The 26,565-nt window shown below is 41.5% G+C and overlaps 1 protein-coding gene across 5 annotated transcripts in view; it reads left to right on the top strand.

Annotated features, from left to right (window-relative positions):
• Positions 1–26,565, top strand: part of ANO1 (anoctamin 1) — a 141,824-nt gene that overhangs the window by 39,755 nt on the left and 75,504 nt on the right. For all 5 annotated transcript variants that reach the window (XM_083749855.1, XM_083749858.1, XM_083749856.1 and 2 more), the window contains exons 2-3: positions 19,009–19,187; positions 26,077–26,403. In XM_083749855.1, coding sequence (XP_083605981.1) covers positions 19,009–19,187; positions 26,077–26,403 — 506 coding nt within the window. The remainder of the gene's footprint in view (positions 1–19,008; positions 19,188–26,076; positions 26,404–26,565) is intronic.

Raw genomic sequence — 26,565 nt, 5'->3', positions numbered from 1 at the left:
AAGAAACTGATGAGCTAAGCCTGAATTACTTGCCAGAGACTGAACTGGGAATTAATTGCTCTCATCAACTTCCAGGAATTTTTAGTATGCTCAGGGGAATGGCAAAGGCCTGGAATGAAATGTAGGATGCTTATTATTGCAGTATATAGTTTAGCTGAGTGGTTTTTAATCCATATCCATCCTTATTCCAGGAATATGTTCCTGTATTCTTATCTGACTTTATTCATGAATCCCTAGGCTGGATGCCCCTATTTTGGTCAAATATTTTCACTTTCTTTTCACTCTCCCTGTAATTTATTTCCATTGCGTCGCCAAATATATTCACCTTTGCCCAAATCTACACTACCAATATCTTTTATTTTTCTCTCTTAGTATTCCAGTTGCAGAAATTGTAATTCATGTTATTCTCATGATGACTAACAGCAGCTTCCTTCTCCCCTGAGAAAATATTTTTATTGCACTTTGATCTCCTCACTTTTGTCTGAGCTACTCGTTTTGGTAGCACAGAAGCACCTCAGATCCTCTCAGCTTTTTTCTCCATTTTATTTATTTATTCAGTTCATTGAAAATACTTTTACTTGTCCTCTCAGTCTAAGACCACCAAAGTGGCTGGCAGCATTTTAAAACTATGGATGAGTAAAGTAACAAAAACAAGGACAACAAATAATACTGAAATGGACTCATTTGGGAGCCAGATAGCAATAAAATCAAATACCGCTAATCATGGGCATAGCTGGGGGGGGGGCAGGGAGAGCACCTGCCTCCCTAAATCAATACAAATTAATAATACAAATCAATACAAATCTGAGGTTCTGCACCCCCTAACAAAAGCCCCCCCCCCCACAAAAATCCTGGCTACACCTGTCAGGGAACTGCCATCAGCTCAGAGGCAAGAGGTGGAAGGGCAGTTGTGTTAAAGGGAGCCTCCGAAGATCTTGTGAAGCAGTTCCTCTTCTGGCGAGGAGGAAAGCCCCACCTCCAGTGGGGAGGGGGTGCAGGGACCAGAAGATGCTAGGGAGAGCCCCAACACCGAGCCTGAACAAACCGGAGAAGAGGGAAGTACCCCTTTGCCAGCGCCTACTCTGTGCAGGAGGTTTGGGCGCAGAGAGGGGAGGAGAAGGATGGGGGTCACACGACTGTTATGCTGGGGGAGGTACAAGGACCGGCCATGCCCAGATTCTGCTAGCGACTGAGCTGGACATGCGACATCCGCACTGTAAATAGTTTGCATTAATAATAAAGCCTGGAAAAGACAGGTTGGAGTCTTGCCTGTTTGCTCTCGAGCAACCACACCAGCATCTGACAGCACCCATGCCACTAATACAGTAATAATACCATGTCCTGTCAGTTAAACACAGTGAAGATGAGTGCTGGAAGGATTCCCACTGGGAGGAAATCCCAAAGGTGAGGTACCACAGCTGGAAACAGTAGCCACTCCCTGTTACCTCAGAAAGTATGACCACTCACCCAACATGTCTTTTCATGACAAGAACGGCATAGGAAGCTGCTTTATACCAAGTCAGACAATTAGTCCATCTGCCACATTATTCTTTACACAGAGTCTCCCTTCCCCCCCAACAACAAGAGATTGAACAAGAAACCTTCACAAAGCATATGCCTTGCTAGTGCACACCTTCCACAGTGACCCATCTCCACTCTGAGCTTTGAGCCATGATTTCTTGCAAGAGCTGTGCCCCCACTTTCTGACACATCGCCTGAACACATATTCAGGTACCTGCAGTTTCTGTTTTAATGCACCAGGCTAACCTGAGCCATCATCACGTGCATGAACCCCTGGCCCTCTTAGAACCAGAGATTTTTGATTAAACGTTTTGTACCATGCCGTGCTGCTTCTTTCCAAGCACACATCCCTCCACATTTGATCTCCTTTTTATTAGTAATGTCACTGGAGACATGACACTTTGTTTTAAAAAAACCACCAGAGATAAAGCAGTGACACAAATCCGAAAAGGATATGTGTGTTAATATAAACAGGGGAGTGGAAGTTTGTAGTCTATCCGGAACATGAATAAAGTTTGGAGGAGTTTCAGTATTTTCAACACATCTGTTCCTCTGTTTGGCCCTAATGAGTTCCTGTAAAAGGAAACTAAGGAAACCAAGCATTTAAAAGTATAAGATGAATGAGAGCAACTTTCATTTATTCATTTGTGTGTGCTGTAGGGATGCATATCTTTGGACAGAAACAGATAGCATACAGGTAAAACCGGGAATGAAATGCTATATTGTGAAGTGCTGCTGTTCAGGATTCTAGACATCCAACTGTGTCCTATCCCCAGATACTCCATTCAGTTCCCCTCTCTTTCTCAGCTTTTCTTCTCCACCCCCCAAATAAATTCTAGACAAGATAGTTCAGTTGGTACAGCATGAGACTCTTCATCTCCGGGCCGTTGGTTCAAGTCTCATGTCAAGCAAAAGATTCCTGTGCTGCAGGGACTTGGAATAGACAACCCTCGCCCTCCCTTCCAGCTCTACAGTTCTATGATCCTATGAACATGATTTGCTCGCTGCGCCTACTCAGTCCTCACTGAGCTGCTTTGGCGCTCTTCCCTGCCTCAAGGTTTTGGGGTTATTGGTTTTTGTGAACGCGTTTTCTGCTTCTGCACATCTTGGGGGTCTCCCATGCCTTCTCATATCCCTGACATTTCTGCGTGTGTTATCTGAGTCCCTGGCTGAGGGGCCAGGAGTCTCTGCAGTAACTTACTTCATGTGTACAAATTTATCTGAACATTTAAAAGTACAAATAGTTTGCATTCAAGTCAGTAGAGCATAAGGCTTCTGCGTGCAACAGAGTGCTTGGCTAGGCCTCAGAGGAGGTATGAGGGGTCAGTTTAAGTATCCCCAACTCTGGCCTGCAGTATTAACAGTGGATTATTACATTGCATGACTGCCGTAAGCTGCTCTCTATCAGAGCAGACCTCCGACTTGCCATCAAGTATAACTGAAGCACACTGCAGGGTTCTTTATTATTCTCAGCCTAACCAGCATTATGGGGGATAAAAGCAGCCTGACCTGCAGAATTCAGTGTGTACTACTTTGCAGGGGTGTCATGAATTACACCCTCTCAGCCACAACTGCAATGCATTGCATTTGCATTAACATTTTTAAAATGTTCGACACTAAATAAGAATGGAATTTGAACATTTTGAGTGTGTTTTTTTTGGGGGGGGGCAGGGGAACGGCCTCATTGTTGTCCAATTGCAGCTACCTTAAAACTTCCATTGATTTCCATGGGTAGCTTTCACTTTTGTCTTGAGGGTCATTTAAAAATAACTTCTCAAGTTATTCTTCTACAGAAAATGAGTTAGCTAGACAATGGGAGAGTTCTGTTTATCCATTTTGTAGCAATATGTCTCTTCCTCAAGCCCCTTTCCTAACTTTATTAGGCAGCTTTCAGGAATTTCTCTTCTTTTTAGGTTACATTTAATAAAAGTTGCACTTTTGAAAAACTTTGAGTTCCTTGGCCCTTCTAACATCTTCTTCTTGTGCATGCCTGTTGCTGTCTTGGTCTGAAGATTAAAAGAAGATGGTACCCCTCATGTGTGATGCTGAATTTACAGCTAGGGTATGTTAGGCCAAAACAGGATGTAAGAATGTTTCCAGTCAGAATGTAGAAACGTGTGCTCTGTGCATCTCCTTAAAAATAATATACTGCTGGGTGGGTCTGGAAGCAATTGTGGTATATCTGACTCACAATGGCTGTACCCTATTTAAAATGTGCAGACAAATTCTGGCAATTAGTTACATCAGGCAATTTCACTTATGTAGTTGCCTGAGTTTTGTTGATTTAGGAACACTGAATAAGTAGTCTGGCAGTGTTTTAAAGTAGCTGAAAGGACCTTATGCAAAATACTGAAACAAGGTGACAATGGAATTCTTGCCTTGGAGCCAACCTTTCTAGAAAGGTGCTGCTTTTGCACTGATGTATATGTTAATCCAAGTCCTGAGACTCAGCACTTAACTTACATGGCTGCATCAGAACATTACAAACCACAGTTGGCATTATATGAATGAACCTTTATGGATTCTCGAGCTCATATGTTGCCTGCTTCCTTTCTTCCTCATCCTTCCTTCCCTACTTCTTCATTTGCAGCAAACCATAGTTTGAAATTTCATCTGAACCAACAAACTCTGGTTTGCTTTTGCTCTGGAAACCAGCGTTGGAAACCACTACAGCTTGATCCTGCTTTTCAGTCCTGATTTGCAGGGCAAGCACAAACCATTGTTTTCTTTGGTTCAGCCAAAATGGCAAGCTATGGTTTGCCGTATACGTTGAAAGGAGCAAGAGAACAATTGCGCACAAGAGGAAGAGGGAATGCAAGAAGAGAGCGTTCAGACCTGAAAGCCCTTAGAGGATTGTTCACAAAGCACTAAACCATGGTTTAGTGTAACATTTCAATCATCTCGCAATCACTGTGAATGATGACATGAATGTATCCCAAAGGAACTTAGAGTCCAGCTGACTTCTTGGCCTCTATGGTACCCACATGTTATAGCAAAACAAGATATGCCCTTCTTGACTTGGCTAATTACCCTCCACCCTCCCTACAAAATTGACCCCTTGTTTTTAAGTATTTAGGAAAGAGGGAAGGAATAAGGGAACACACTTTTCTTCAAAATCTTGTCGAACAAAATCTTTATGGAAGGTTATTTTCTTCTAATTCCCTTTTATGGCCTTGGTGCAATGGCTAGCCACAGGGAAGTTCTTTTTTGTGCTTGCTGCTTGCTTGTTTTTAAATGAAATTTTTCTATCGGTTCTCATGAATTCATTTGCACTGAGCTATCTGCACAGTTATTCCATTTTAACTCATTTTTAAAAATGATTTTTTAAAAAGGAAAAAACACTTGTCCTTTGGTAACCGGTTGCAAGAGCTTTGTAATAAAATCCTCCCAGTTGAATGCAGTCCCATGTGGGATTTCAAAGGTTCCCCCCCCCCCTTCCAATAACTTTCACATTTGGCACAAGCTCTGTTTTAATTATAGTACTGAACAGCCTCATCTACATACTCTTCCCATGGTTGATCTTTCCGTTTACCATAAATGCCGTCCAGCTCACTTAGAGAAAGATATTATTCTCCCCTGACTCTAGCACATGGGGACATCCTTCAAATATTGCCAGCAGTAGGTTCAGAACAAATAAAAGCAACTTAAAGAAATTGTTGCCGTGAGATCGGTTGGCTGTACCCTGTGTCCACCTTCTTATTGCTGGACTACAACTCCCATCAACTCCACCACTGGCCATACTGACTGGGACTGATGTGAGTTAAGTCCCACGATATCTGGAGTGCCACAGGTTAGCCACGTCTGCTGATATGCTGATAGGCAGTTTGCATTTACCAATAGTATGTTTCTGATTGCCTCAATATTTTTAAACCTCAAAAAAATTAAAACTAGTTTGCAATGGTTGGGACTTGCTGGTTTCTTCAAAGTACCCAAATCCTGCCCCCCCAAAAAGTCGATGGGAGCAATCAAATAATACTTTTTAATTGACAAATAACAAAATAGATGTACAAAAGTGAATACATTCCATATAACAGCATAGTCCCACCCTCTTCCTTTCATGCTATGTATTTGCTTATCTTCAACACTTCTCATCCTGCAATGTCACATTTCACATGCCTCTGTGGGTAGAATTGCATTGTGGTAGAAGCTTTGCATACCCACATATGCAATTCATTTAAAGTTACCAGCATCTATTCAAGCTCACTGGTTTGAGTCCTACCCTTCTCCCACCTCAGATCCTCTGGATGTTTTGAACCACAACTTCCATCAGCCCCAAGCAGCATAGCCAAGCATTAAGGAGTCATGGGAGTTGTAGTCCAAAACATCTGGAGGGCATAAGGTTTCAGGAGAACAAATTCACTCTGACTACATGACAGTTCCTAGACAATGCAAGCTGATCCAATGGGTTGAAAGGATAAAGAAGCTTGTATAGTGTGTTTCACTGCTCTATAAGACCTTACATGCAAATCCTGAAGACGGTTTAGGTTTTTCCCTTGCAATATGCATTGCACCTGTTCTGATAGCACAGGGATTTATGCTTCTCCAATGGAACTTTCCCCCCATCTCCTCACCCAGCACACCTTGCACCCTCCCCAAATCTGCTCCAGAGGGTTGAGGGAACTGAGCATTAAATATGATACAACTCTTGGTGTTTGTGTTGGAAGACACTTTTATTTCTTTCGCATTCAGCCATCTGTATTACATGGTTCCCTCTTTTACCGCATGTGTACAACCTGCGGATCACCATTGTTCCTTGTGTACTTTAAGGATACTTGCTTTAGGCATATCAGTCAGTCAGAATGTGACTTTTGGATGAAACAATTCCATTTTTGTTTGCATTTGCCTGCCCTTGTTGACTTTAGTCATTATGCAGAAGGAAGAAGAATTCAAAGAGCCTGGGTTTTAGCCTAAGACTTTCCTCTTCTGTAATCCAGGTAAACAAAGGCTATAATCTGGCTCAAAATTAGGTGGTGGAAAGCAATGTTCTTTCCTTCAGCAAATAAATCAGTTCCCTGGACAATGCATGGGCTTTATGCGAATATAAAAGGATGTGTACGTTAAGGATAAGCAGACCTATCAACAGGGAAATCACTGACAGGCTTTAAGTATGCCCTATGTACAAGTGATGTCTCTTTGCAGACAAATCTGTCACATTTGTTCCCTAATAACTTTTGACAACAGACAGACCTCCTTACTGCCTTCTCAGTAGTTTATCTTAAGGGAGATTGTTTAATTTTGTTTTCCTTTTCTTCTCCGTTTTTTGTTACTCTTTTATGGTTACTTTATCATGTTTAAAACAAAGAAAATCTTGGGTTTGTGAGAGTTGCATTTGAATAGCTCCGAGAAAAGTATCTGGTTGTATCAGGGAAGGGAAAGGACAGCTAGATTGTATCCATTGTGTTCAATTCTCTGACCTTAGGGAGAGTTTCTGAAACTACATGGCTTGTGTGTACGTAACTCCTGCTGAACAAAGCATTGTGTACTCCATAACTGGGGGTCCTATTCTATACCCTAGAATGTGCATTATACTCTTGTTTGCTAGTTGGAAGGAAAATAAAAAAACACGTTCTTTGATGTTTGTATAGAACTGTAGCCCTTATCTATTGTATTCCTTAAAGCCAGGAGTCTCTTCAGATTCCATCACAAGTCCTTCACTCACACAGCGATCTTGCTGTTCCATCCCCCAGACTCAGTTTAGTGAAAATGGAAACTTGCTAGGGCTGCAAGCTTACTTAAATCAAGCAATTAATTAGAGCAATTAATCAAGATTGATTAGGCAATTAGAGCAATTAATCAAGACAAATGGCATCAACTGTAAAAAAGATGGGGGTGGAAGTGAAAAGAAGAAAATGACAAGATTTGAAAATGACAAGGTGATGAGAAAACCAAAAAGGAACTCCATAACCACAACCAAGGTCAAGGTGAATGTATAAAAGAAAGAACATCAGGACTAACCCCTTGAAAAGAACATTATCATGTTCCTATTAAAGCAAGAAAATAGTTTTCTTAGTGGTGGTGGGGGAGAGATCAGGAATAATAGCAAGCTTATTAGACACACTACGCAGAAGAGCAGCTATAGACTGAGTAAAATAGACAAGTAATTAGAATTAAAGTGAAATGCAAATTAAACTCTAGGCAAGGAGGACCAGAATTAGCAGAACTGTCACCAGATGACAAAAGCATTGCCCCAAAAGCAAACTAGGAAAGACAGGTGATAGGCAAAGTGGGGAGAAAGCATTGCCCAAAATGGAATAGTCTGAACTTCAGGGGTCTGGTGAAGGTCCTTTGATACCAGCCTTTGATAACTGTGGCTTAGAGTTGGGACATGGGGGAGCTCCACAACCCTTGTTTTTTCTGGATGTTCATTCTTAAGGACTGCTAAGAGTCTATGCGGCTACCACACAGAGTATAAATTTGGGTTAAAGAGTCAAATTAAAATAATACTCACAGGCTTTGCTTCTGAAAACGCCTTGGTGCTGAGGTGTCTGTGTAGCTCTATTCAGGGTCCCCAGGAATAGAAATACAGGACTAAAAAGCTATATTTGATATTTGGAAAGAGGAAAAGAAGCCAGCGGTGGCTCTAGGGGAAAGATTAACTCATCTAGCCCATGGTGCCCTCCAGGTATTGTTGAACTCCAGCTCCCAGAATCCTTCACTATTGGTCATACTGGCTGGGACTGATGGTAGTTGGAGTTCAACAACATCAGGAGAGAACCACATTTGCTACCTTCAGTATATCCTCTATTTCTGTTCTTTGCTGACAGATTCTCTTGATAGGGGAAATCTTACTGTTTGCATTGCAGAAGAATCTTGAGTCTCTAGTGTTTTTTGCCTCTGTGGGGCCTTACACCGGCTTTCTCATTTTTTAAATACATTTTACCACACCGGAAATATTCAGGGAGAAATCAACATCACACTCTTCTGATCATTCCATCAGCACAAGCATTTCAGCTAGCCAGATGGATTAATCCCCGCTTCTCTCCCCCCGCCCCCCCATCACAATATTGTGAGGTTTTTCTTGGCACATGTAGCTGAACAAGGCCAAGAGACAAAGGGTTGGTTGAACGGGGTTTGGTGTACGTTGCACATAGTAAAACTCAAGCATCTAGTGCAATTCAAAGAAGCAAAGAAAAAGTAGAAAAAAATTGTGTCAAGTTAGTTTTCATTTTTGAATATTGGTATGTATGTCTTCAAGATTATCTAGCAAAGGGCTTCTATAGTTTTTAATTTCTTGATGTAACTATGTAATTTGGTAATTATTGTTGGTTGGAGTATTTTCTGTACACCCTACAATTTATGTCTCATAATTATGGAGCAAAAAAACAACAACTTTAAAAGTTAAAAGCAGAAGAATAGACTATGCAGAAACAGAATTGTGAATTTACCCATAAAGCGTGGCTTCACGCAAAGATACCAGGAGTTATTAAATGAAAAATGAATGATACCTATACTGATATCATACAGCTTATATACTGTATAAACAGAGTCATGATTTCCCTCTGTTTATTGCAATACTAACATTTGGATTCTTAGACAAGTCCCCAGAATTTTTATTGGGCCAACAAGTGATATGCCATCCTGTTAAGCAGGGATAATATAATAAATGACTTGGATGCAGCAATATGCATAAGGAAAGGAGCCGATCTGGTCATTATCATAGTCAGACACTCCCCATAAAGAGTCATTCATCTGGATGGAGTAAGCAGTATAGCTACGCTTGAGGGCAGAATAAGCTGAGTTTTAGTTTTAAGTCTTTGCAGAGGCTTTGCCCCTAAAAGCCGTAATGTCCCAAAATGCTGTGGTCAGCAAAGCAAAGCACAAGCAAAGCAGGATACTGGTTCACAGTAGAACAATTTTTCAAAAGAACTGGTGATTTAAACATGTCAGTGTTGCAACACCAAACTATTTCAAAGGAGCGTGGGAGTCTCCCCTAATAGAAAAGGGGCTGGCCGTTAACTCATTTGGCATGTTTCTGCTTTTGATGAAACTGACTTTTGGAGCCCATGCTAACCTAGCATTTTGAAATACATTTTAAAGAAAGGAAAGGATGGTTCAACTCTTGTCTCTGACACAGATTTCCTGCTTGGTTCTGGAAACTCATGTAAATCTTACTGTGCTTCAGTTTACAAAACAGAAAATATTTTTAAGAATACTTCCTTGCTCATACTCCTTTGTATGTATGGTTTTGTCTATCTAAGAATGTAATCCCTTAAGAGCAGGGTGTGCTGCATGTTTAGGAGTATGTGCAGCACACTGACTACTAGTCCTGCTCTCGGTAGGCATTCCTGCAATACAAGAAGCAATAATAATGAAATTAGAGAATTACTAACGAAAACAAGAAAGTTCATTTTCTGTACAGTAGCTAGCACTGATTGTAATCCGGGGAAGAACTGGAGTTCAGTGAGAAATCTGAATGAGGAAATGTGTTCATGTGGCATGCAAAACTAGGGAGGTTATTTTAGGCACAGGAAAATTTTATTTATTCATTAATCCAACTATCTAATCCTCCTCATTCCGAATGCTTGGGGTGGGTGAAAGTACAATATACAAAATATCAAAAATAGATCACAGTATCTGCTAAACTCCAGTTCTCCAGTTGGTTTAGCTGCAGCTTCTGGAAGCAAGCCCATGTAAAAAGGCCCCACAGTGTTTTCAAAAGATGATCTGGCCCGTCCTTTATGAATCCACAGTGCAAGGACATTCCACATAATGTAGCAACAATCAAGAACATCTCTGTACTTGTCCCTTTATTAAAAAAGAATGCCTTGGTTGAGCTATGTGCTTTAACACTCTGCCTCTGCCACATTTAATTGGAACCCACTGATTCCTGTTGAGCTTCAAGTGTTATTAGGAGAGCAGGCATGCGTTCAGTCCTATGCATGCCTAAGTAAGTCTCACTGAATTCTTTGGGACTTACTCTCAAGTAACTCCTACAGGAATACCGCTTTGGTTGGATTGATTGCTGTGGGTCTTCAGCAGACTTATTTTTATCTGCATCATATCACAAATAAAATTGCTTCAGACACTGAAAATTTATTCCTTTGAGCAGATGGGAGACCTACAGACCTTTGATACAAATTAAATAATGTAATGTGAGTATCCTTCTTTCCTCTCTTTCCTGAGAATTGCTTAAATTTGGGTTAGGTACATACAAATTTAATCACAAAGTTCTTTCATCAGATTACCGTAGATGCATGATATGTGTTTATACCCATCGCCATTGAATGGGATAAGTACGGTAGTTTGCTGGGTAAGGCTGCTGTCCTAATCCCACTCACCTGGAAGTAGGCCCCATTGAATTCAGTGGGACATACATCTGAGTAGACATGGTTACAATTGTGTTGTAAGTGGACCGTCCCGATAAGTCAAAAACACTAGAGTTCAATGGAAGTTACATACACAAACTTACACACACACGTTAATGAATTGGGACTCAGAATATATATATATATATATATGTGCAATATTGCCAGTAGACTCTGTTGGCAGGATGGTATGGGTATCTGAAACAGAAGGAAAGGACAGTCTGTCAGGTGTACCTGGGCCTACTGCCACTAACCTGTCCTCATACCTTTGAGTCATGATACGTTACAAACAGCTGCTGCCCACCCATACTGCTTAAGTTTTCATTGGAGACAGGGAGAACTGTAGGTTTCTTGATTTCACTGTGTAGGCAGTAATGGTGCCAATGTCACACCAGCTAAAGCTAGGAGGCAAGCATGTGCATGAAAAATAATTTCCTTAAATCATTAATCCCCTTCAGCAAGTGTCAGTTTTTACTATTCGTTCTAGGGCAACTCAATCCCCCAAACGCCTGTAACTGAATCCATTTTCTGTCCTGATGGCAACAAACTTGTCGCGCGGGGAGGGGAGTGGGAAGAGAAAATCTAGCACCTACAGCCTGTCACAGGGCAAAGTCCAAATAGTGGAGATGTAAGAAGAAACCACCTGCTGTTCAGCCACCTTCTATGCAAGAGGATAAACTTTGCTCATAGCAGACGTTTAGTGTTGCTCTGCCGTATTCAGACTAGCACACACATTTTCAGCATTATCCAAACAAACAACAGCTGGGAAGCAGGGAGTTAAAAAATAGGTATATAGGTATTGCTATAGCACGAAATGATCCAAGGGCTATTTTGCATTTCCAAAAACAGCATTAAGAAAAAAATGGGTGTGTGCATTCTATAAAGTAGTTGTCTGTACGAACTAGCACAAGACCTGCAGTGACTCAAAATCATGCTGATAATTGAACTGGGTAACTGTCTTAGGTGTTTGTCTTCCTAAAGTTATGGGTAAAAGGTAAAGGGACCCCTGACCATTAGGTCCAGTTGTGACCAATTCTGGGGTTGTGGCGCTCATCTTACTTTATTGGCCGAGGGAGCCGGCGTACAGCTTCCGGGTCATGTGGCCAGCATGACTAAGCCACTTCTGGCAAACCAGAGCAACGCACGAAAACGCCGTTTACTTTCCCGCCGGAGTGGTACCTATTCATCTACTTGCACTTTGACGTGCTTTCGAACTGCTAGGTTGGCAGGAGCAGGGACCGAGCAATGGGAGCTCATCCCGTCGCGAGGATTCAAACCGCCGACCTTCTGATCGGCAAGTCCTAGGCTCTGTGGTTTAACCCACAGCACCACCTACGTCCTCAAAATCATGCTGATAATTGTACTGGGTAACTGTCTTAGGTGTTTGTCTTCCTAAAGTTGTGGGTACAGAGAGGCAAAGTTGACAGTCTGGGACATAACTTCCAAGTACTTCAGCAGAGTGAGGAATACTGGGAATAGTGAGGACAGGCCTCTACTACACACTGTGCCCTAAGAACACAGGATGCTGCCTTGAATCAGACCATTGGTCCATCCAGCAATTTTGGTCATGTCTGCACTTCCACTTGTGCCATGCCTAGAAAGCACAGGCCCAAGTGGTTTTCCACTTGACTCATGCTTTTGAGGCATGGTTCCAAGCGGTTTCCCCCTTGTCCCATGCCTTCCCCAGGGAAAACTCACTCTTTAATGCTAAATTGGAACAATCATTTTGTTAGGGAACTCTGGGAATTGTAGCTGTGTGAAAAGAATGGAGATATCCCACCAACTCTCAGTACTCTTAACAAACAACAGTTCCCAGGATTCTTCGTGGGAAGCCATGCCTGTTTAAAGTGATATGATGATGCTTTAAATGTATAGTGCAGATGGGGCCTTAGCCTATGGAACTGAATTTTAGATTTCATCTTAGCCACTTGAACATATCAAGTGAAAGAGATCTAGCGGGATATGTTGTACCTTTAGAAGCAGACTGGCATATAAATAAAAATTAGTTTCAACCATGTATATGCCGCTTAACAATGTAATTTTTGTGTAACAACACCTGCACTCACAGATGCATATTCCATCCAGATAGGTGTATCGATGTAAAGATGTGACTTGTCATCCATAGCAACAGCAGGATCTCATATATCAGATAAACATAGGTGTGTATGGAAAACCAGCCAGGAAGTCCAACACAGTCATATTTAATTTCAAAGGAGAGAGTTTCACATTCCTCAGAGTTTCACAATTAGTTTATCATTAGTTAAAAGAAAATTTAAATGCACAGGTCGGATTATCTTGACATTCCTTTCAGGGAGTTAGTGAACTTATAAACTACTTGGCAGGGAGGTACATTTGTTATAGAAATGACAACTCAGCTTTGATTCAGAAGGATTTGAGAGTGAGGGAAATCACACAGTCGTGAATTTATTTTCTGTATGAATATTGGTGTGGAATTTTAAAACTGAAAACTACTGCAGAACTCATGCTTCTATCCCCTAAACACAAGAATGCTGCTTTTTTTAGATTTAACATTGCACTAGCAAGCTTTTCAGCAGGAAGCTCGGGGCATGTTGAAAACAACTCTATATTCAAAGGTGAATGTCCTTTTCAATACTTTGTTCAGGCATCATTTTTTTTAAGCAGAATCTTTACAGTGGGAACAAATGCTGCTTAGATAGGAGAAGCCAGCTTTCTCTATAGCCATAATGTGAGCAAAGGTTTCTGTCAGTGGTCTGTTCTGAAATTGTTTACATACAGCAGACTGACTCAGTCTGGAGTATTGTTTTTGATCTGGTCACAAGGGCCTGCATGCTTGCTCTGTGTGCTTCCTTGTCTCTGAATTTAGTGTGAATGCCATATGTGTCCAGAGTACATTAAAATGAAGACTGATTTTGCAACATGTTTTTCATGGAAGGGCCTCCAGACCTAACCCCTACCCTCTTCCTGATACAACAGCATTTCAGGTAGCAAAGCTGAGAAAGTGCTGGAGATTTGCTGCCAACCAGAGAAAGCCATGCTTAGCTATGTAAGCCAATGGCCTCCCCATATAAAGTAACTTCCTTATAGAATGTCTGAATACAGCTGTGTTTTGAGACTAATACCCTTCTTGTTCTTTTTCGGTTCAAGGTTGGCTAAATGGAGTAGAGAAAGCCGACCTAGAATGGAGATGATGAGAGCTTGTGGGGTGGGGGAGGCTGAGGAAAGCAGGTTTCTCTGGGCTTTGTGGATCAGAGTGGAAAGGAGGAAGTAACAGGCCAGCAGGAGACTTGTGAGTGAGTGAAGTGGGAATATGAAGAGTTCCCAAGGAGCAGCAAAAGGAAGAGAGGCAGTGACAGCTACTGGGAAGGCAGAAGTGGTTGGGGATATTTTGAAATAGAATGTGGTTCCATCAGAGCAGGTCTTTGGTCCAGGACCTCACTTAGTGGATTGAGCAAAGAAGGCCCTACCAAGCACAGAGGGCCTGATTTCATTGTGAAGTAATACTACTGTGTTGGGGAGAGGCATTTTAAAGTAATACACGTTACAACTTAAACAGCTCCCCTCCCTGTAAGACTTTTCAGTCTTAAAATTACTAACTGTACCCCTGGAAATGTAAGAAAATTGTTAGTAACAGCAGCTGTAGTTTTCAGCCATATGTATATTTTTTGAATGCAGCAACTAAACCTAGGAATGCTAGTTGCTATACTAATTGAACCAAGCAGTGGTCATGAAAAACAAAAACAAAACCACCCTTTCAAGCAGGTCCAGTATTTGAATTTGAGTATTAGGCATTCGTTAAAATAAACTAGCTGTGCTTTTATCTTGGTATCAGATCTCAGTTAGGTTTAAAGGTAATGACTGATTATTTTATTGCAAATATCAATTGCCTGATTGAGCTTGCCATCACACAAACATCATTCTTTCCCACAATCCGCTTAGCATATATAAAAAAGGTGCCCTCAGGCAGGCTTTGGCTAGATTGCTAGATTTAAGAGATAACCAGGGAACCCCAATTCCTTAAAAAGGCAGGAGAACAGCAAAACAGGGCTATTTTACACACTGTCATTTACAGTTACTGCTGTTGTACTCCATGGTCCATTTGTTAATACAGCATTAGCCTGTTCCTGTATAACCATGGATTTGTAGTCATGCTATCTTCACTGTGCTGTACACCTTATGCTATGTGCATCACAGGCAGCTCTGATTGTGTAGGCACCTGCCAACATGGGAGCAGGTCCCACCTGCAAGCCATTCTTCTGCATCACACTCTTAGAACACAACAGTAGACGCATCACACATCCTTGCAATAAAATCCACAAATGTTACTAGCCCTCAAAAGAAAGAAAGAAGTTTTCTAGCTTGTCTGGCTACGACAGAGCAACAGCCTGGAAGGAAAATAGAGACAGCCCTTTCCCAGTTACACCCTTCTTGGTCACCTGGTCATGATGTCACCTAGACATTATTCTTACTCTCCCACAGGTGACCAGGTGAATGGCTGTTGAGAAGCCTGACAGCCCATATAAATAGAAGGGATTATTATGTGAGGGAGCTTTTGAATGTTGTTGATAGCAACATATGTGCTTCATATTCCAAGAAACATTCCATGAGGTAACTAAAGATCCTTCCAGACTGGTGGTGGTGGGTGTGATCTGCAACGCGTTATTGTCCCAGTAATGGTGCGTTAGTGATGTAGTTATACTGAACATACTGTCTATAAATCATTAGAGAACTTCATTTATTGTTCTCCAATACTTCTTCAATATTACTACTACATTATTGCCATCTAGACGGATACTGTCACACTATAGTGCAACAAAGGTGAGACAAAAAACAAAAGCAAAAACACCACCCCTCAGGAAGTGACCTACAGTGGAGAATAATACAGTTGCCAGGAATGGAACCATGCCATTGTATTTTCAGACTTACCCCCATATGTTCTATACAAGCAGAAATGAAGTTTGGATCTTTTTAGATTATGACTCTTAAGAAACCCAGCCAGATGGGCGGGGTATAAATAAAAAAAAAGAAAAAGAAATGAAGGACCTTTTTATTATATTAGTCAGTGCTTGGTACACCACCACAGGAAAAGGGTAGGAAAAATTAATCATCTAAGATGATATCTGATGCTTTGCCAGTTTCTCTTCGTGTCAGTTAAGCTTTTCTTTTTCAGAATCCGTATGTAGGTGACTTGCTGTCTTCCGCTGGGCATGCCATGCCACTCTTGAACCACCCGTACTAATTCTCTCAGGACAGACATGTTAAAGGATTGTAATGTAGAGAGATTGTACCATAAAATGGATGCAAAGATAGGCAAGCAGGTGGAAGGTGCTTGATCAGGCCAGTGGCTCATGTAGTCCGGCATCCTATTCTCACATTAGCCAACCAGGTGCCTGTGGGAAGCCTGCAAGCAGTACTGGAGTGTATCAGCACTCTCCTCGCCTGCAGCTAGATGGATCAATAGTTAAATTCAGTATAAAAGAGTTTCCTATTTTCACTGTGTTCCTATGTGCAGTCCTTGAAGAAATAGTTAAAAGTCTCTTATTATGAGTCCATTTCCTGTGCCTGAACATAGGCGTCCAGTTTGGCCAAATTTGTGTTCCATTTTATCCTTTCATGGATAAAACTCAGAATATATGACCTATCAGGGAGGCACAGTATCACTGCAGATTTTCATAACTTTTCTCCTTCTGCTTACCTCTCCTCCCACTGCTGCACTGGCGTAAAAGACAGCTTTTTGGAAGGGAGAGTTATTAATAGTGATCATTTATTCACTGGAACTGGAATCCTTAATGGAAGTTCTCACTAAAGACACAAGGACCAGGAAATGCCCCTTCTTCTTTAATCATAGTGAAACTCAGTTAATGTTATTAAATAATTGGATTTGCCTGGCAGTCATCCATAACTTGTGTTTCATGGAGGGAAATACATTTGAGAAGCAAGTTATGCGTGTCTAATCTGGACTGGGATCTTTTCAGACACCACCCTCATTAGACCATCTCATTCTGTACATATCATTCAGGACTGTACCTTCTAAGAGGTGTTCTGTTGGATGCTGAAAAACATAATCAACCTTCCTTGTTAGATGAGGTGTCCTTAAAAGCAACCTCCATCCTCACAGCCATAACAGCTGAAGGGAGATTTGTTTTTCAGGATTATTAGAAGTATGATAGAAGTTGATAGCAATCTTGAAAAATTCACCCTGAGCCAGAAGGAATCTTAGGTGGTCAGATCACGTGGGTGGACCACAGGATTGTTAGAGTGGAACCATCTACCCCTAGTAGTAGTCGTCCTTAAATACATTTTTTGATTCTAAAAACAGCCTCAAATCCTTTAATGGAAAAGCTAATGTCACAAATTGGAACTCCTGCCTTGGGAGGAAAATCTTAGGTAAGGTGAACAAAGCTTGGGTGGTTTATTTATGGATCTTACCCTGCCTGCATTTCTGATTCTGATAAAGCAAAGACCAGAGAAACAGAGGGGCATGAGGACATTTACAGTGGTACTTTGCATTTTGTATTCTCAAAACACCCGAAGTTGGACTTAGGAGACAAAGAGAGTAGGAATGAAAGTGCTTCATTTCAGATTTCCATATGAGGCCAGTAACTGTATAAGCCACTGATTATATAAATCTTGGGATTTGCATTCACCTACTGTTTGTGGGCACTCTCCTCATATTAAATTCAGTTGAAGTGGTGCTTCTGCTTAATACAATATTGTATTATGGGATATATTTACATTTCACATCTCTCCTGCTATCCATAACAAAGAGGATTCATGCTTCCTTGCCTATTATGCTGCTATATTTGTTCTGCCTTATGTCATGTATTGCCAAAGGTGATGGCACTATGGGCTCAGGTGTACACACCGGCAGATGGACAGTTGTTTGGGATTCTACAATGGAACTGACTCATCTGAACAAAGTTCCAGACAATTCCCATACTTCCCCAAACTGGGCTTAAACAAAGTCCCAAAATGCAGTTAGCTGGGAACACTTCATTTCAAGTTTTCAATATATAACTCTTTCCCACACACACACATTTTAGGGATGAGATTTTGGCTTGTAAAGAATTTTGTACAAGTCAGTTTTTCAGTTCTGTATTAATAAGGGAGTCAATCCATGTATTAACATTTTACTTTACAAAGGACTGAAGTCTTTTGTAATGTCAGAATGTCTCCTTTAGCATGAATTTTCAGCTGAAGCTGATACAGAGTTTCCAGGTACTTTAAAATCAAGGCACTATAGACTCAGGCTGCAATACACTTACCTGTGAATTCCATTCAATTTAGAGTAGAAATTTAGAGTTACAAGGCAATTTAGAGTTACAAGGCATATTTAGCTTTACTAAGGTATCTTTGAAAGGTACTACCTACTTCCTATGATCCAGCAAATTGATCAGCATGCAGTAGTCCACACATGCCAAAGGATACTGGACGTGCTTTTAAGGAATGTGCTTCCATCACCAGGGCAGGGCATTCAGGGCCCCTTGATGGAGTGGAATGACACACAAACAAAAAGTTGGACAAGTTTTGACAACTCTAGCCACCTGTTTGCAGGCTAGTTGAGTGAGTAAATCTTTTGAGGGAGGGGACTTTCACCTAAAGTGGTCAGTTTTGTCAAACTGACAGCACTGCCAACATTTTTGGTTGTGAGGATTCTGTTTCCATTACATATATTTAGAATTCACGTAAATAATGGTAATGCTAATAGGTTAGCATGCTATGTGTTTTGTGGGTGTGTCTTACTCTGGTGTTTGTTTTAAATGCTTGTGCTATTTTATTTATTTATTTATTTATTTGAGCCCAATTAATTTGCAATGGTTATTGCTAAAACAATCAGTTAGAAATCCAGTTTGCTCAGGTGCCAGTGCAGTTTGGAATAGTTCATTGGTAGTGCCTATAATCTGAAACACAGAATCCTTTCTACGGTGCTGCTGACTAGGGAAGCCAGTGTCAAGAAGAAACCTGGGGAAAGCTCAGAAGCGCTCTGAGTAGAACCAGGGGAGCATAAGGCAAAGCTGGCAGGGAAGTTACTTTTTTGTCTCTCTTCCCACAAAGGGGTGGGAAGAGAGACAAAAGACAGGGGCAGATGCCGACTGGAACAAGACAAGTTCCAGCTGGATGGTGGAGAGAGAGAGAGAGAGAGAGAGACTGTGGATGAGAAGTGATGAAAGGCTTTAAAACAACCTGTTTCTCTTTCCTCCAGACACCGATGGTTCATTTCATGGGGTGGAGTTTCTGCCAGAAGATTTCAGAGACTCTCCTAAGGAAAGAACAATGAGGGTGAATGAGAAATACTCCACGCTACCTGCTGACGAGAAAGGGATCCACATTATCAACATCAGAGCTATTGAAGATATAGGATACGTTCGCACGGAGAGTACGGTGAGTGGAGGAGGTGTCTTCTCACCTATTTGTTGACATATCTAGCTGCTAACAACATAATCCTGTCTGTGATCTCTGTCCTTTTGCCCCCGATAACCCCAGGGTTGTAACTGTGCACTCCACTGTACAGTATTCCTTCCAAAAGTAAGACTGTTTCAGATGTCTGACGCTAAAAAACACTACAGCATTTCACTGCCTAATGAGGGCTTGCGTGAGAAGGTTTCGTTTTAATCAGTTCATTTTTAAGCGGGTATTTCAGTCCAGATAGCAGAACCACACACAAACATACTTGCATTGCTGAATGTAAATTTTGTGGGAAGTTTTTGTGCTGCCTTCAGCTGCCCCTTGCAGTACTATACTAAGAAATTTTCGAAATAGTATATCTTTATTTTTTTAAATCATTTATATTTCTGTCAAAATGACCCTCAAGGCAGCTGTTCCCAGATATGCTTTGAGATTAAAATGTTAACGATATTATCACACACAAACGCACAAAGGATTAGCCTTTGTCCCTCTTAATTTCTCACTTCATGCCTTTAGCAGAGGGCAAAAATTTCCTTGGCATAGAAATGCTGTGATGAGGGAGGGGGGAAGTTTACCTGTTGGCATTTGCATATTATGCAGCCATAAAAAAGTGAAAACCTCAAACTAATAGGATCCCAAGTATATGATTGATGTCCGGGAAGGGAGCCATGTGAGCCTTCTGTTAAAAAAACAAGACACTTGCGGCACCTTAAAAGCTAATACATGTATTATGTCATGTGCTTTTGTATAGGGGAATTAAATTCAAAAAGTATAGACAGTGAAGTATAGACTGAAGGCTGCAGTCTTATACCCACTTACCTTTTTGAACGCAGTGGTACTTCCTTCTCAATAGACATGCACAGGATTGTGCTGCAAATGTATGTAAAAGAATTACAATGACCACAAACAGTGTTGATTATTTCTTGGCACTAGTAAGCAAGTGAAAAAAGTTTGGATGAAGGGATAACCAGGACTCTGTCATTGTTCTCGAGCAATGTCCTACAAGAAGAACTTTTTTTCTCCATTAGGGAACATATTAATAAATACTGAGTTGCCTTTTGAGGTATGGCTTTTTACGTTGTGGTGAGAAAATATTCACCATGCCAAGATGTCAAGGAGATAAATAACTATACAACTTTTAGAAGACATCTGAAGGCAGCCCTGCATAGGGAAGTTTTTAATGTTTGATGTTTTATTATATTTTTAAATATGTTGGAAGCTGCCCACAGTGGCTGGGGCATCCCAGTCAGATAGGTGGGGTACAAATAAAAGACGAAGAAGAAGAAGAAGAAGAAGAAGAAGAAGAAGAAGAAGAAACCTTTTTATTCAAAATCACATGTTGATAATTATGTGTATAAATGGGATCAGTTACTGAATACAGATTTATTGGTATTTATCTCCTTCAGGTTTATTCAAATCTTTCACCTTTGGAACTTCTTTAGATGGGCACCGTTTCAAAAATGGGCTGCTTATAAACCTTCATGCAGCAGGCAACTAGACCTGCAGATGCATAATGGCTTGGGACTAGCATGGAAACATAATCTTAGGGGTGTATGCCACATTGCAGTTCTTTTTTTAAAAAAATTAATTCTTTCACATGAAACTCCTACGATGAAAACTCTACAGTGGAAAGAATTGATTCCTTTGTCTGCTTGTGAGTTAGTTGGCTACAGAGCAAGAATCTGGGAGTCGCTCAGTGTGCCTGTGTCATAGCAAGAAGGTGAATGTTTGTTTCTTCACAAGTACAAGTATAAACACCGGGAAGACTTATAGGGTGACTCCAGTGAATGAGCACACAATGTGCAAAGAGGGTTATAGAGCTGTATGCATACAAGCAGAAGTCAGAGACATCATCTCTCAGCTCGGAAAATGCTACATATTTGTTTATTCTTACTTAACAAAATTTATATACCACGTGTGTATAAGAAAACCTCGAAGCAGTTTACAAAAATATACAATAAAACATTAAAATTCTTGTTTTTAAAAAAGCTAAAAACAACCATTTAAATAAATTTAAAAGATGATTCAAATCATCTGTAGATATGGGTGATTGGGAGCAGAAATTTGTCCAGATTTGAACTATGGCACCCAAGACAGGGCTTTGAATTTCAGATACTGCCACAGAAAGGGGCACTAGATTCTAGCGACTAGAAGGGCTTCGTGAAAATGCACCATTTGAAAATAAAACTATATATAGTGTCAACCTATTGGTTAAATCCATGCTGTATATGGTGTATGTTCCTTTGAATGGTGCATAAAAAGGTTGGGTATTTATTCACCACTCGTCATTAGGCCAGTATTGTCTGCCTAAGTATTTTTAGAAGTCATATTCAGACCCTCAACGTGTGAAGGTCTGAGAGAAGCCTGTATGGAAAACTGGGGCAGCAGGGGGGAGCTTGTGTGTGCACTTCCCTCCCCCTGCACTTCTTAAAGACCCTACCTGCCTGTGGACTGTCTCACCAGAGTGGTGCATGCTCTAGTTATCTCCCGCTTGGACTACTGCAATGCGCTCTACGTGGGGCTACCTTTGAAGGTGACCCGGAAGCTACAATTAACCCAGAATGCGGCAGCTAGACTGGTGACTGGGAGCGGCCGCCAGGGCCACATAACACTGGTTCTAAGAGATCTGCATTGGCTCCCAGTACGTTTCCAAGTACAATTCAAAGTGTTGGTGCTGACCTTTAAAGCCCTAAACGGCCTTGGTCCTGTATACCTGAAGGAGCATCTCCACCCCCCATCGTTCAGCCCGGACACTAAGTTCCACCACCCAGGGCCTTCTGGCAGTTCCCTCATTGTGAGAAGTAAGGTTACAGGGAACCAGACAGAGGGCCTTCTTGGTAGTGGTGCCCACCCTGTGGAACACCCTCCCTTCAGATGTGAAGGAAATAAGTAGCTATCCTATTTTTAAAAGACATCTGAAGGCGGCCCTGTTCAGGGAAGTTTTTAATATTTAACACTGTATTGTTTTTAATACTTGATTGGGAGCCGCCCAACGGATTGATTGATTCCCCAATCAACGGCTGGGGAAACTCAGCCAGATGGGCGGGGTATAAATAATAAATTATTATTATTATTATTATTATTATTATTATTATTATTATTATTATTATTAAAAATAATAATAATAATTAAAGTCTAATGTGATCAGCACAGTGACATATCAGACATTACATTTATATTATACGTTACAAAGAAAATAGAGCGAAGAGGCGCAGAGTGGTGGCATCCCTGTGTGCCTCTTATAATGTCTGGTTTGGCCTTTCATGTAGTTCTCATGCTTCTTCAGCAGCCTGGCACAGTTTTAGAACTTAACTAATTACATCTCTCCACATTATGAAAGCATTTAGTCACTTCAGCTAAGACTAGAATTTATTAAAAGCTCTTGAACAAAACACTTTGCAGATCAGGAGGCCAAGACATCTTTGAGAAATGGCACAAAAATATGTTTTTTCTTTCTCAAAAGGAAGCATCTGTTTTTTATACTACAGCCAAATTTATATAAAAGTGGTCTCTTGAGAGAGACCACACATGCAAACTTGGAAGCATCAATGACTTTCTTTCCTCTTACAGCCTAATAAAGGAATAATTCTGAGTACTTTGTTTAATTAAGAAAAAGTGGGTGTAATACATGAAGATCCTGATCTGGAACATCCGTATTGTCTTTACCACCCAAGCCATACAAATCCATCTTGCATTCTAGTTCCTTTGTTCTGTTCTGGTGGTCTTAAGGTGTCAACTTTACCCAGCTGGAAAACTGTGTTTGAGGCACAGCTAGCATCTGCTAACTTAGCCTGGCAATGGCTGAAGCACTAAGTGCTATACTCCTTTCAAAGAACAGGTGTGTCCCCACTGGCCTGCCTGCTGGTGGTTGTTTGAAGGGACCAAAACAACAGGCTTATATGTTATTTAAAACAGCTGGAACTGAATTATCAGTGCATCTGCACTTAATCTTGGGTCTGCCTCTTCTGCTTTAGGATTTGCACTTAATTAGCAAGAGTGTGGCACTAATGTTTCAAGTATACAGTACAACAACATTTTTATCCTGTGAACCTTGGCTGTCCGAGGCTGACATTCCCTTTAGTGGCATGGGAGAAGCTGCATGCCTTGTTGCACTACCCTTGTCCAAGGTGATGGAAGGAGTCCATGCCACAGTTCCTTTGCGTGGACAGGCAGAGTCCCCCAAACCCTGGGCAGCCCCCATGTGGAATAAAGACTCAAGGCAACGTGCTATGGGATTAAAATTGGCCACAACTTATTATGCTTCAGATATGGGTAGGCCTTGGCTCAGGCATTGAGCATTTATCCCTCCCAGTCCCCCGCCGGGGATCTGGGGAACATCAGGGTTATCTAGTGGGGGAGATGGGCTGGCTCTGGAGAACATATGTTCAAGCAGAGAGAGCCCGCCCCCGTTACGTTGCCGTCGCAGGGGAGAGCAATGACAACCTCTAGGTGTATGGCCAAAGCCTCCCCTCAAAACCCCTTTAACGGGGAACCCTGGTATCGCTGCCACAAAGAGGAGGGGGCGTGGGTCACCGCTACACGCCCACCCCCATTTAGGAAAGGATTCCACCCAAGGCCTGATACTGCCAAGGTTGTGACGCTTTGCTACAGGGAAAGGAAAACCTGCCAATCCAGGAGAATTCCTTTCCAGCCCTTCAGTAGCGCCCTTGACATTGCAGCGCCTGTGTACCTGTGGAGAAAAGGTTAACCTGCAAAAGAAGTCTTAACTGAGAGTGGGTAGGGTGGGAGAAGCTCTGGAGCCAACTGACGATTCCCAGGTAGGATCCTCCCCCTATTGTGTGGGCAGGTGGTCCCTCCCCCTACCTGGCCTGATCACCTTGGCAACACCTCCCCAGGTGGGATTGGGCAACTGGCTGTGATCAGCGGAGACCTCCAGGTATCCCACCTGGGGAAGGTGAAGCCACGCCTGTGCTGATGGTGCCGCATAGGGTCCAGGGGGCTGTGCGCAACCACTCAAAGGGCGCCCCCCATTTAATGTGGGGAGCAGTCATTTGGTGCAATAATTTCCTATCCTTGTAACTAAAGCAGCAATGCCATGGGGAAGGAGCCACAGAATGGATTCTCCTTACATAATAATTGCTTCCTTCGAACATTACCAACTGGCACAAGGAGCTACCATGCTGTAGAAGTTAGCACACCATCAGAGGCAACGTTGGAAGTGGTCTATGGTTGGACAGAGATTCTTTTTCAAAAGCAGAGTTTGCACATGTCCCCTTGCACAAAACAAGACAATACAAGATAACATCTATTTTTCTTCTCAAACCAAGGAAGAACAGCAGTCAAGCATCAAAGCCCCCCTGGAATGGTGTGGAATGGAAGGAATTCTCTTTCAAGCCTAATTTCTCCTTCCACCTAAAAGAGCCTTTAGATTGCAATGGAGGCAGTGCCTTCTTAAAGGACAACATGTAATTCAGATGTACAGCCAAATGCGCATCTGAGTGTAAGCGTGGTTTATCTGTACCACATTGCTTTTAATGGAATATGCACTTGGATGAACAACCAAATGTTACCTTTTCATCTGGAGATGCATCTTTCAGGAATTTCATCTTCATTTAACAATGCAAGTTTTAATTGCAATATCCATATTTTGTTATCATGGAGTTGGGGGGGGGGCAGGACTGGTAAATGCATTTCCATTTTTATTTTCCATGAGAAAGAGTAATGAATGAAAAGACTGAACCCTGGCTGTGGTCCACTGGCCTTTTTGGCTGAGCTATATGACCAGCTGGCTCCTTTCAATCTCTGTTAAAAATGATCTCTTTTTCACATGATGCAGAGAAGTGACAAATGTTTGAGCATATTATTAATCTGTTTGTCAGTAGTAAAACACAGATGCCTTCGGTGGAGAAGGGCAAAGGATCTCAGCCGGGTTTAAAGCACAAAAAGTTAGAGAACTCACAAACTGGTTGAAGGATAAAACTGGTGATGAAATTAAAGTTGATCTACACAAGTATTTCTGAGTTGGAAAGGTCAGATTATGAAGGTTAGGATGTAGTAAATTGAGATCTGGCCCCATGAGGATGAGTTCACGTCCAGTTCACTGTGCAAAGCTGAAGAGGCAAGTCACTTTGTGTTGATCAGTTACCTCAGATTGGTTGTCTGAATTATCTTGAGTTGCACCCAAGATATAGTCTGAAGGCACATGAAGCCACCATCTTTCTGAGGCTTAAGCTACACATGTGCTTTCTGTTTAAGAGCCCCAGGATCACATGACCTGTAGTTTCCCCCTCTCAGAGCTACAGTTCCCAGCACTCTGATCAAAGTACAGCTCCCAAGATTCTTAGGTAGCCTTATCAAACTTGGGGCTGGTCACTGCCTAGATAGGTGACCACCAGGGAGACACATGGTAGGCTGCCTTGGGATTCATCACATAATAAAGCTGGGGTATAAATATATATTTTAAAAGTTGCTTATTTTATTAATCCATTTAACACATTTAAGCCCACTGTTCGTTGCAAAAGGCAGTACTAGCACAGGTTACAAGAAAACACATACATGCACACATATATATCTGATAATAATAATAATAATATAATAATAATAATGTTATTTATATCCCGCCCTCCCCAGCCGAAGCCAGGCTCAGGGCGGCTAACAACAATAAAACAGTACAAAAGTACAGCACAAACAACACTCTAAAATCATTCATTATAAAATTAATTAAACTGAACTTATTGACTGATCAACCAGCAAACATATTAACTTGTAACATTTTGTTGAGTAAATTCATAATCTGATAGCACAGGCTATTTCTGCTGTGGCTGAAAAGAAATACTTAATACTTGATTATTTTAATGCTTAGTCAAAGAGATGATTGAACACATTTCCTTTCCTTTCATTGCAGTTATTGAATTCATTCTCGCAAGATCCTGATGCCAACTGCAAGTATGGACTTTATTTCAGAGACGGGAAAAGGAAAGTGGATTATATCCTGGTTTACCACTACAAGAAGTCCTCCTTCAGCAGAACGCTCACCAGGCGGATCCATTTCAATGACCTGGGGCCTCGGAGCCTCAAACAGGACCAGCCGCTTCCTGGGAAAGCAGGGCAGGTTAATATGCACGACAGTGAGCCCCACATGGATTACCATGAAGATGACAAGAGAGTCCGCAGAGAAGAGTATGAAAACAACCTTATGCAGGCCGGCCTTGAGTTGGAAAGAGATGAAGACGTAATTATTCCCTTCATTCTTTTTTAAAAAATTAGCTGGGCTATGTATTTGCCAAGACTGGTAGGTGAGGCACTGGAAGGTTCCTGAGGTCCAGAAACCTTAGTATGTAACTTAGAGCTGGTCCAGCTATGACCTTGCTATGTATGTTCAACAGGAGGGGTC

This window comes from Podarcis gaigeae (assembly GCF_964106915.1).
Source record: "Podarcis gaigeae genome assembly, chromosome: 1".
Lineage (NCBI taxonomy): Eukaryota > Metazoa > Chordata > Lepidosauria > Squamata > Lacertidae > Podarcis > Podarcis gaigeae.
The sequence above is the reverse complement of the archived record's forward strand: the minus strand, read 5'-3'. Positions and strand labels throughout refer to the sequence as shown.